Here is an 11,436-nt window from a genome sequence, read left to right as displayed (position 1 = left end):
CAGTGCCCGTGGGGTCAGAGCGCCACCTACAGTTACTACACGCACACGCAAGAGAAAACACTGCAGTTCCAAAGTAACAAGGTAGTTTGTGTTTGGTGGGGAAAATAAACACAAAACACAAAGGGAAAGACACAGCTGTACAAATTATTTATTTATTCATTCATTTATTTATTCTTCAATGTTGAATAGCATGGGACAGGACAGGAGAGGTGTAGACTCGAACTTCAGTCAACGTTTGCCTCAAGAGGAGATAAATGCTTTGTATTGAGGGAAAATAAAGAACATTAATAATATTAATATGAGAACAGTAATAAAAGTCTGCGTTGGTATCGTTAGGGACAAAAACGACAAAATGTACAAAAGGAGGCGTCTTTGTTCCCAACCGTCGATATTCCCGTGGAAACGGAGGCAGCACAGGAGAAACATCTGACCATCTTCCGAGGCCCCTAGGTGGCGAGTTGACGAGTCGTCTTTTCTGATATTTGTTTTGATGGAAGTTTGTTTTCCTTTGCTTAAAAAGGATTAAAATTACATTTACAAGACACCTAACATTTCACTGAACTCTTAATAAAACAAGAAGAGTGTAGCAGTGGGAGAGGGGGGGGGGGGGTGTAAATGTTTATATAACACCTTCCTAGTGAACGTCTCCGACATGGCCGCTGTTTGCTTCTCTTCGTGTTTGACGGAGCATCGCTCTGTCTGAACCGACGACCTCTCACCCCGGCGCCGTGCAATAAACCCGCCCGATTTATCCTTCTGTCCATCGCACCAAGAAAAGAACAAAATGGAAAAAAGACAGAGAGGGAGAAGGGAGAAAGGTCTTGTGCTCCTGCTTGTCTTCTCTCTCTCTCTCTCTCTCTTTCTCCCTCCTCCCTCCATCCCTCCCTCCCCCCTCCCCCTCTCGTCATTCTAACCGTGTGTCAGGCTGAGGAAGGTAAGGCCCACGCTAGGATACCGCAGAGACGCGTGTGCTGCCGTTGGCCCTGCTACCAATGACATGGCAAAGTCAACAGAAAGACATCCTCCTTTCATCCAGACCACGTGATAGAGCACTCTCTCTCTCTCTTTCTCTCTCTCTCTGGAAGCGGTGGACAGGCTGGCAGACACGCAAGACACATCCCCCCTCCCGTCCACCTACAGGATGAACTTGCCCAGGAAGAATCCAATGAAGATGGCTGCTATGACGACCAGGAGTGAGGGGAGGGAGCTGGTGGACATCTCTCGGCCAATCAGAGAGCTGGAGTTGGAGGCGGAGTGCTCGGACCGCTGCGCCTTTCTCAATCTCAGGCCGTCGTCCTGACGACGAGAGGAAAAGCATGACGCGAGTCTCGCACACATCGCCCAGAAAAACGCAGACGACCCCAGTGTTTTGCGCGGCGGCCCCCGGTGGCCCGGAGGTGTTTTACCTTCAGCTGCCGATTCTCGTCTTGCAGTTTGCCGACTTCCACCTGCAGGCGTCGGCACTCCTCCAGAACCTTCTTCATCTCCGTGTCGTCGAGGGCGGAGCTGGCCGGCTTGGCCACTGCCGGCCCGTCCAGCTTGGCGGAGTTGAGTGCGGGCCCCGCCCTGCTGACGGAGACGTCGGAGTCGTTCTGCGGAGAAACAACGTTGGTGGGTCAGCGCGTGACTGATGGCTTAGGAGAGCCCTGAGAATACCACATCACAGGGCCCAGAGAGGGGAGGGTGTATGTGTGTGTGTGTTTGGGGGACACACACACACACACTCCAGGCCATTAAGTCTGGCCCAATTACACAAACATCTTGCTTTATGGCTGCTTAGTGAGGTAGACAAACACAGCAACAGAAAAAGCTTCTTAGCTGGCCCGACTCAAAACCACACGCTATATTTAGAGCACTCAGTACACCAACTTAGCCAAGATACGTGGACGCTCGATTAGACACATCAGGATGACAAATGGTTTAAAGATCCAACACGGGGTTTCTGTGTTCGAGCCAAACTCCTCCTGTTCTCATCCGACTGCCTGAAGATATTAAACGAACTTTGACCTACCCTGTAGCCGAGTCCCAGCAGCCTGGGTCTGCTCCCTGCCTGTGTGTCTAACCCTCACACACCTGCACTTTCCTGATCTTGACCTCTGAACTGGGCGCGGTCCTGTAGCCCTGCAGGTCGCTCCTGTTGCTATGGCTGCCGGGGGTCGGAGGGAAGGGGGGTCGAGCTTGCAGAGGGGTGCGGAACTCAACCCTGCTCGGGGTGGGCGTGGCCAGAACACGGGGAACCAGGCGACGGACCTTCTCCACGCCAGAGTCCCCGCCCCCAAACATGGCCTGGCTCACATGCACGGGGGTGCCAAGGCCAAACTGCAGGGGTTGGGATTCAGAGGAAATACTACAGGACATACTAAAAGTTTGTAGAGTCAGATGTGTGTGTGTGTGTGTGTGTGTGTGTGTGTGTGTGTGTGTGTGTGTGTGTGTGTATACAGTGCATCTACAGCATATCTAAACTCTATACTGCATTTCAGAATCACAAACAAAGTTTTAATCCTTTATTTATATCAAGGGTTGATGTGCATTAATTCTCCCTCTCTCCCTTTTTGTCTTTCTCTATCCCTCTCTCCATCTCTCCCAGGTTATACTCACCATCTTATCATTTTCAGAAGGCATCTCAAACACACATCTGAGTTTGGAATCCATGAGTTCGTCAGGCTTTGCATCTTTCCACTGTAGGGAAGAGGGGAAAAGGTGCATGGTTGATCAGCCTAAATGACTAGTCTCTCTCTCACACACTCACACACACACACACACACACACACACAGTTCAGAGTGCCTGAACTGAAACGCGACGTTTATTTACACACAAACCAGCGCACAAAAGCGCATGTCAATACACCCCATTTAAACCTGCAGACCCACCCAGCAAGCAGGAACTACCGGTGTCCATGTTTAGGGTTTAAACAACGTGGCCACGTGAGTTCAGGAACAAGGTTTAAAGCATTAGTTGGACTTGGATTACATGAAACCGCTCAAAGCAACTTCCTTAAAACATCCATTTAGTTTAATAAATTGGTTTTGTGCCATTTTCCTTTTGATTTTTGTTGAAAACCTTCCAAATGTGTAATAATCTCTAACCTTCTATGTCTATATAAAGCACTTTGAATTGTCTGTATATATAAAGTGCTATACAAAACTTGCTTGGCCCTGCCTACAATACAGAACCTATGACAGCAAGATCGAACTTTGCTGCCCTCTACTGACTCAAAGATCAAACTGCAGGTGCAGGTAAAGGGCGGGGAGTCTGACTCTTACCATGGACTCTGTGTCTGCGATGGCGGATGGCGCAAAGATGGTCTGCACCATGAATTTGTGTTTGCTTTTCTCATTGGGATCGTAGTCGAATGGCTGTAGCATAACTGCAAAAACAAACAAACATTCAAAAACAACAAACCATGTCACCGCATCTCAAAAACGCTTCACACTGAGGACCGACTGCTTCAATAAGTTATAAAAAAGTCATTCAAGGTCATTCTGTGCTGTTTGTGAGAGGTTTACACCAGCTGGTTGGAGATCAGATAGACAGTAGCACAGTGCTGGCTCAACATGCTGCTGTGTAAGGGCAGTCAGCAGACTAACAGCTATGGGAAAGACTCACTCATGATCCAAGAACATTATTAACAGAGCTACATTCTCCTAAACGTAGGACCAGAGATGGTCATGGTGACTCAGGAACTTTCTCCATGCCTGCTGCTTGGCAAAATTAAGAGTGTCCATTTACACGACTCTGCAAAGTAACTTAACGTCACACACAAGTTAGCAAAGTTTACACTGGATGATCGGTCTCTCTAAAAGAGCCACAAAGCCTCGTACAACACTGATGAGGTCTCTGAACGTGAAGATGTGGGACACACACCTAAACAGAGAGGGCTGCTGTTGGCAATTTCCTACCCGAGGACATTTTTCTGCTTTATGGCACAAATCTCTGGCCAGTCCTCCTGAAGCAGACCATGGACTGGATCTCTTGAGCACCTTCCTCTGCTCTTCTGAGTTCTTGCAGTTCTATTCATCATGATTTAAAAACATGTCGGTGCTGCTCACTGACCCAACTAAAGAGTTTGAGGTGGACTTTTGATGTCGTGGATACAGACTCTGAAACTCTGACCTAGATGAATGACACACTCAAGACGAAAGTAAGGACTTTTATTTGGTAGGGACTTTTATTTGGTAGGGACTTTTATTTGGCAGCTGCTCCGTCTCCACGGTGCTTTCTCCACGCTCACGTTGGGTTTCTGCACTTTTGAACTTTACGGCCCTGATGGGCGGAATACTGTTCCTTTAAATTTATTTCATGAATGAATCATTTAACTTTTTTATTCATTTAGTTGTTTTTTTATTACTATTCATGCCTTAATTGTCTCCAAATTTTTCACAGCATTCTTTAAATATATTAAATATTCTTGATCTTTTCGTTTTAAATTGCTGGGCAGCTCCAACACCTGTGAACTCACAGCAGCCCAATAAGAACACAAACCCAACAGTTTTACCAGCTTATGTGCACTGCCGGAGAGAATGCTGGGATATGTAGTTCTGAAACTGAACAGACAATTCAGAGCAGGTGCTGAATGAGGCCCGGCTTACCCGAGATGGTGAGGGAGGAGCCAGGGTCGACAGAGCCGCTGTTGGGCCGCACACAGTACCTGCGGGGCGCCGTGGTCTTCACCTTGAAACAGACCTTCCTGTCGGACGGGTTTGTCAGCTTCAAGGTGGCCGTGATCACGTCTGTGAACGGACCTGCGAGGGAGGCAAGACAGAGTGTGTTTCAAACAGCTGTGTGTTCAGGAGGGAAAAAAAACCCTCCAGAACAGGCCAGGCACACGTGAGCGTGGTCGACGTGGGGCACAGCGGGTCACACGTGACCACGCACGAATCTCAGGGCTTCCTATCCAGAGCTTGCGTTGTGACACAGGTTTGGAATAAGTTAGGATCAAATTTCAAACACTCCCACTTTACCTGCCTGGCGTTCCTGCTCCTCACACAGCCTTGGTACAACACCCTCCACATGAACTGAGTGTAGCTCTCATATATTACCTGCAGCTCGGCACGTCGTTTCAGACACTTTGTTTGTGAATACGGGAGCAAAGTTCTGTGCTGTGCTGGAAAAGGGAGCTGCACAGTAGACGTGCTAGAACACTGCTGACCATGCAGCTAATTATCCATATTACAACCAGAATGAAGAGATCCGTCTCCACAAGATGGGAGGGAGGGAGAGAGAGAGGGAGAGAGAGACAGAAGAAGGGAGGAGAGAGAGATGGAGGGAGAGAGAGACAGAAAAAGGGAGGGAGGAGAGAGAGATGGAGGGAGAGAGAGAGACAGAAGAAGGAAGGGAGGAGAGAGAGAGAGATGGAGGGAGAGAGAGAGAGGCAGCTTTGTGTGGGCCTAGAATCCTGTACTTTCACAGGTTCTCGTAAAACCTTGGTGATGACAGATTCTACTTTCTGTAAAGTCGTCTCACTGGTATGCACAGGCCCTTCTCTCTCACACACACACACACACACACACACACACACACACACACGTCCTTTAACACAGCCTCGCTGCCCATAAATATTCCATTGCAAAGTTGAGCATCAGCTGTAAAATCTCAAACTTACGCACTGTAGGAATTTGAAGAATTCTTTACTAGCTGCTAAATATTTGCTGTGTGTGATTAACCCGGCCGATACGTGAGCGCACGTGCGTCGATGTTCCTCTCCAACCTCGTCAGCACAAACGCACGTCAGATGAGTAGGACACCAGAGTAGCAGCACCCAATACCAGTCAATTGTTCGGACCAACACCAAGAACTTCTTCGGGACTGATGGCGAAGCAGCATAAATGGCTTGGCTCATACAAACAAGTGTGTGTGTACACAGTGTTTGGCTGGAGTTGATCACGGTGCGTGGGTATTCCACGGAATGTCGGGCGTTCCAGACGGGTCGGACGAGGACTCTTCCACCGGGCTAACTCGTCTGTTCGCCCGCTCCGCGCCCTGGTGCTGGTACCGCGCTCTAGCCTTACGTTCGCCGCGATTCGATCGATGACATCAGAACGCATGCCGATTGTGTCACACACGCCACCCGACACTCAGAAAACATCCTTAAATGTTGACTGACCGCAGTCGAGACTTGTGTGTGTAACGGAACCTGAAACCGTCTTCGTTAACGCATCAGATTAAAGTGAATTAAACAGCACTGTTGCGAAAACGGTTAGATCACTCCTGTGTGACATCATATTTTACTAGTAACAAAACATCCAGCAGCGTTTCTCATGTCTGCTCATACAAGAACACCATTTAATCAACGTAATTATAGCAAAGCCTAAAATTAAATCAGTGCCAATATCTTTGCTTTGAACAGTTATCGTCCGATACAAACTCCAACAATACGATTCAAACAAAATGATCCGTCTTTTCGATGCGGCCTCTGAAAGCCCAGAGCAGTTCGAACATCCACTACAGACAGTGGCAGGAGGCGGTATAGCCTTCATCCAAAGGTCGAACTCAGTTTAAAACATTCCGGCAGCTTTGTCGGGTTACGGCCAAGGAGGTGAGAGGAGAAGAGGTGAGCCAAGCAGGGGATCTCATGACAGAGAGACGAGTAGCTGCTGGGTATGTGTGACATTAGCACGGTCCCCAGCAGGAGGGCCCCCAGACAAGAGCGGAGAACCACACCAGGAACTGGGACCTGTAAGCCAAAACGACTGGGAGAACGTCGGTCTCGCGTTAGCCAAGAACCAAGTGCACAAACCGCACAGAACACTGTACCATCAGAAAGGACACTGGGGGATCTCAATGAACTGATAATGTTAGGCCATTGCTCCTTATTAAGTGATCTAGTCTTTGATAAAACATTAGGTTTTTTTTTCCTCTTAGTGGTCTTCCATAATTTATTCGGTTAAGCCCACATACAGTTTTTAAAATAGGGTTATGTGAGCTGAAATTAGTCATTTATAGGTGTGTAAAGTTCGAGGCTGAATTGCGTCCAAACTGGGTGACAGAAGTCCAGTCCAGGGCCCGTCCTGGAATAACTACCTTGGTTCTTCACATGAACCCAGGCAGCGTTTCAGCAGTCAAAGGCTCCACGCGAGTAACCAGAGGCCTGCCTGCTCACATTCCGGGTGCGGCGGAAAGGCGCTGGGATCAGGTTACGGAGCGCCGCCCGGAGACCTGCCCACCTCCCTCGCTCCTTCAGCTCCTCGTTCCGTCGGACGGGCCACGCTCGAACCGCCGGCCCACGCGTCCGTCCGACGCCTCTTCCCAACTCGCCGGAAGGTTTTCCACCGTGCGAAAAGTCGAGAGAAGGAAAAAGTTCCGGCGATGTCGCGTTTTGGGAAATGCTTGACCCGAGCCACACAGGTGTGTCCACCCAGACCAGATTTTTGCTGCTGTCACACCTGTGGAAGGTGTTCAGTGTCCGTAATCGCTTGGCTCAGGTGTGCTTGGGGGGGGGTCAGAGCAAACACCTGAGCCTTCTGTGAAAGGACAACACTGCCACAAAGGAGTGAGACCTTCACAAAGATGAAGAGTTTTAAGAGACCCAAGTTCCACTGAATAGGATCACAACCCTTTCAAACTGAATAAACACCACTTGAATGCATTAACCTACTGTCAATTTGCAAATTAATAATAAACTAGACACGCAGGCAGGGAACTTTATCCATTTCATCATCAAGGTATCCACATCCTGAATGATCCCAAATAAACAAATGAGTTCTGAAATCAGGAAACTCACTAAAATTGCATAAGTATGCATGTATCTCGCAGTATATCTTCCTTGTCTAGGCCAACGGTGAAGCCTCCTGTAATGACACCAACCCTTCCCTACTGATTAGTTGACTAGCCTGGAACAACACAATTTAATCTGGATCAAATATTAAGATGATCACACACATGTTTGTGTTTGACACGAAAGGCTTCCATGCAAATCTAAGGAAAGCACCAAATTATGGTCAATCCATGGACATTTACATCCACTATCTCCCCAGGTGATGCAGGTCTGGTTTCCATCTCAGAAATGTCTGGGAGAAGCTGACAGTGTGCAGTGCAGACCAGTGCCACTGGGAGCACTATGCAAATACTTTTACATATTTTAGGAGAGAGAGAGAAAAAAAAGCAAAATCAAACAAAGCAAGACTCGCCCGTGATCGAATAAACACCTGCATGACGTGGTGGAGTCATTTGTCAGTTTTTCTTCCACTTTCAATGGGGCCATGACAATATCTTTGTTTTACAATGTCCCTCGTTCCTAGACGGTCATGTAAAATTCAACCCGATTTCTTAATGCAGTTCTTATGGGGAACACGGACCAAGCCCACCGAGGGATCCCAGCGGCTCGGAGGTCACTTGAGGTGCACCCCGCCTGCAGTGTGGCTCTGACATACATGAACGCTGCACGGGTCGGACTCACTCTCCTGGATCAATCGGTTAATGTGAGCACGCGAGACATTGATCCGAGCCTCAGATGGACTCTGGCCACTTTAAAAGCTCTTTCGTCTCGGCTGTAAAGTGCGACGAGATGAATCAGATTTCTCCTCCGGACTCGTTGCCCAGGGGCGACGTTCGCCGCACAGGACGTCGTGGTTTTCGCTCGGCATCGTAGAGGCACGACGGGAGAAAGACGATGTTACAAAAATGAATCGTTCTAGGAAGCTGGAGTCGTCCTGCTACTCTTCACTTCCCCCATCTCTGCAACTTTCTCTCTGTACCAGTCTCCACGGCCTCCCTGCCACTATAAATAACGAGTCTTAGCTGGATGGGGGGGAGAAAGCTTGAGGGAGTAGCAGGCGGAGAGACTGATAGACAAGAATAGACAGAGGGAGGAAGAGAGATAAACCAGGAGACAGAGAGGGATACAGAAAGAGACAGGGGATAGACAGGGGGCAGTAGGTAGTCCACCCTACAGTACAGAGACCCCGGCAGCGTTTGAGAAGCGTCGCAAGACCCTAGACCTGGTGGCTGTGTACAGCTCAGCAGAAACAGGGTTCTGGCCCGCCAGTTATGAACCTGGAGTCCTGCCGCTCACTCGACAAATTAGTCTGGGAACAGAACAGAAGAAGACAAGAGCAGAGAAGGGTTGGCCCGAGTCTACGTGATGAGGGCAAAGTCCACACGGTTCCAGCAGGTCGATGTTCCTGGATTACATGGGCACATATGGTATGGCTGGAGCGGACAGCCAGGTGCAGGTTCACAAACAGATCAGGTTAAGATTTTGAGACAAAACCCCACTGTAGAACAAGTTAGGCAGGTGCAGGTTAATGTGTGACCAGTACAGAGTGGCTGTGTTTTCATTAAAGCTCTTTTTGCATACTGATGGGGTGGACTCGTGTCATTAATGTCGTATCTCTCAGGACCTGGACACACGCGTGAACAAACACATCTTAAGCGTGCACCTACAGTTAAGTGTTTCCATTTATGGCTTCGGTGTGTGCTTGGTACCTTTTCTGTTTTTGTCCGGAGCACAGACGTGAACCCCGTAAACTAACTGCTGGCTTTTATTGAGGAAGCGGGCTTCGCTGTAGTTAAGAGATTAGGTTGGAACGCACCAATACAAGAGCTCTGCATGCAAGCGGAGCTGTAATGTCAACACCTTGGCAAGGCGCTGCCTTGTTTGCTTTCTGGTTAACTCCTATTGATGACAATCAAGGAAGCCGGCCCTCAAAATGACACTCTCGACTTACATGAGCCTTACAGCAGCTAGAATACACCTGCCCCGGTACCATCAAAACTACGGTGCGAAAACTGCACCTCTGGCAAGATAAATACCCCTGGCGGGCACCGCCTGCCTCCTTGGCCACTCAATGCCAGTGGAAAAAGAACAGGCCGGAGCACGGCCCTGTGTAAATTATAGAATTAGTTCCGTAATAAGGTGTTATTGGATCTGCGTTATTGAACTGAACTGATGTCGCCGATGCCACGAAGTCTACGCTTCTCACGGGACGCGACCGGCACCGTGCAGGAAGATGGACATGGACCCAAACCAAGCAGCTGGAGCACCTGATCAGAAGCGTGAATGAGACCGTGCAGAAAACACAAATCTCCTCCCCAATTACAGCACACAATCTTATATTACCACATGATGTTTTATTGTCAGTGGCTGGCTCCTTTGGACTCACGTAGGAAGCACGTACACTTTAACCAGCACTGCCATGGGCACTACACATCATGTAGTTACACACACTACGACATTGTGTCATGGTTGGGGCATAAATTATGGTCCATATCAATATTGCATACAGCAATAACAGCATTACTCTTCCTGTCGAACAAATACATCCCCACAAACCAAATACGACTGTATTTATGCCAGTTACTTTGTAGGTCCATTTGCTTATTAGTGTTGAGATCTTATGAAGTTTGATCAGGCATTGCAAGTTCGTGTGTGTGTGTGTATATGTAGGTTTATATTTGTTCTCATGTCGTCATTTAATAGCTAAACCAAAAAAAAATAAATGTAGAATCTGGTTTTTATATACCATACTCTCATTAAAGTCCTGTAGCCGGCGAGATAAACTCGTCTAGCCGGAGCTCGCCACACACCTTCCTCACATCATCATATGTTTATGTAGCTAGCCCAGCTAGCTAATGTTGGCTAACGTGTCAACGGAGAAACTCGCTCGGTTAGTCAGACATAGTTCGTTTTTTTGTACGTAACGTGTACAAAGTGGCTCGTTTTACGAGTAAAAAAAGTTAGGAAGTCAAGCCCACATCAGCACCGTGGTGACCAGTGGGGTGTTTGCCGCTCAAAAAGCGCTTAACGTTACTGACAGGAATGAGGAGAGGCAACCGGACCGTTCCTACGGGAGCAGGCGAACTATGTGGCCGGCTATCCCGAGGAAGGCGAGTGCTCGCCGGGCGAGTAACGTCACTCGAGGCCGGGGATCCGCCGCGGCCCTCGTTCCCTACCTCAAAATGGCGGCGTTGCGGTCGGCGCGACTAAACGCAAGTGTGTGTGTGTGTGTGTGTGTATGTGTGTGTGTGTGTGTGTGTGTGTGTGTGTGCGTGGAAATAAAAAAAAAACCCGGTTTCGGTTAGTTTTTAAATTGGTCGTGAATGAACGTCGACTGTCCCTTACCTTTGAATTTGAGATCGTTTGGAGGATCGAGGATGAGGACCTGCTCCAACTTGGACATGTTTGCTGACGGATACGCAACGCTGCGCCGCGGTTTGTAGACCGAGACACCGAGCGCGCAGAAACCCAAAACCTCAACGGGCGCGCCGAACGCGTCGTGCACGCGCTCGCAAGATCCATGCCGTGGAACGCGCCGCTATTAGGCGCGCACACGGTGACAATTTCCTATGGTCCACCTCTTAAGTTTAATGGTGCGTGTGGATGGATCGTACTGGGTCAAAACTATTTATCCTTGAGCTAAAAAAAAAGACATTTACAACATTAATTATATGGCCATGGTCATCGTGAGACTAACACCATTAGTCCACATAAAAATAAA

The 11,436-nt window shown here is 48.6% G+C and overlaps 1 protein-coding gene across 2 annotated transcripts; it reads right to left on the bottom strand.

Annotated features, from left to right (window-relative positions):
* Positions 1 to 138: 138 nt before the first annotated feature.
* vapal (VAMP (vesicle-associated membrane protein)-associated protein A, like) lies at positions 139 to 11,231 on the bottom strand. Of its 2 annotated transcripts, XM_076991300.1 has the most exons (7): positions 11,061 to 11,231; positions 4,591 to 4,743; positions 3,265 to 3,368; positions 2,599 to 2,679; positions 2,074 to 2,319; positions 1,407 to 1,592; positions 139 to 1,296 (listed from the first exon to the last, which is right to left on the bottom strand). In XM_076991300.1, exons 1-7 carry the CDS (start codon positions 11,116 to 11,118, stop codon positions 1,135 to 1,137), a joined length of 990 nt encoding a protein of 329 aa, XP_076847415.1. In that variant the 5' UTR covers positions 11,119 to 11,231; the 3' UTR covers positions 139 to 1,134. The 2 variants fall into 2 exon arrangements, with proteins under 2 accessions (XP_076847415.1, XP_076847417.1); XM_076991302.1 differs by lacking the exon at positions 2,074 to 2,319 and having other exon boundaries at positions 11,061 to 11,224.
* Positions 11,232 to 11,436: the final 205 nt, after the last annotated feature.

This window comes from Brachyhypopomus gauderio, unplaced genomic scaffold, assembly GCF_052324685.1.
Source record: "Brachyhypopomus gauderio isolate BG-103 unplaced genomic scaffold, BGAUD_0.2 sc82, whole genome shotgun sequence".
In the NCBI taxonomy this organism is placed as follows: Eukaryota; Metazoa; Chordata; class Actinopteri; order Gymnotiformes; family Hypopomidae; genus Brachyhypopomus; species Brachyhypopomus gauderio.
Note: the sequence above shows the minus strand (reverse complement) of the source record. Positions and strands in the feature narration are given on the sequence as shown.

What these genes read in the sequence shown, in the direction of transcription:
- vapal (XM_076991300.1), bottom strand. Translation starts at nt 11,118, where the DNA reads ATGTCCAAGTTGGAGCAGGTCCTCATCCTCGATCCTCCAAACGATCTC. An exon ending in TCGCAGACACAGAGTCCATG is followed by an intron (nt 2,680 to 3,264) that starts GTAAGAGTCAGA and finishes TCTTCCCTACAG; the next exon opens with TGGAAAGATGCAAAGCCTGA. An exon ending in TCAAGATCAGGAAAGTGCAG is followed by an intron (nt 1,593 to 2,073) that starts GTGTGTGAGGGT and finishes GTTTCTCCGCAG; the next exon opens with AACGACTCCGACGTCTCCGT.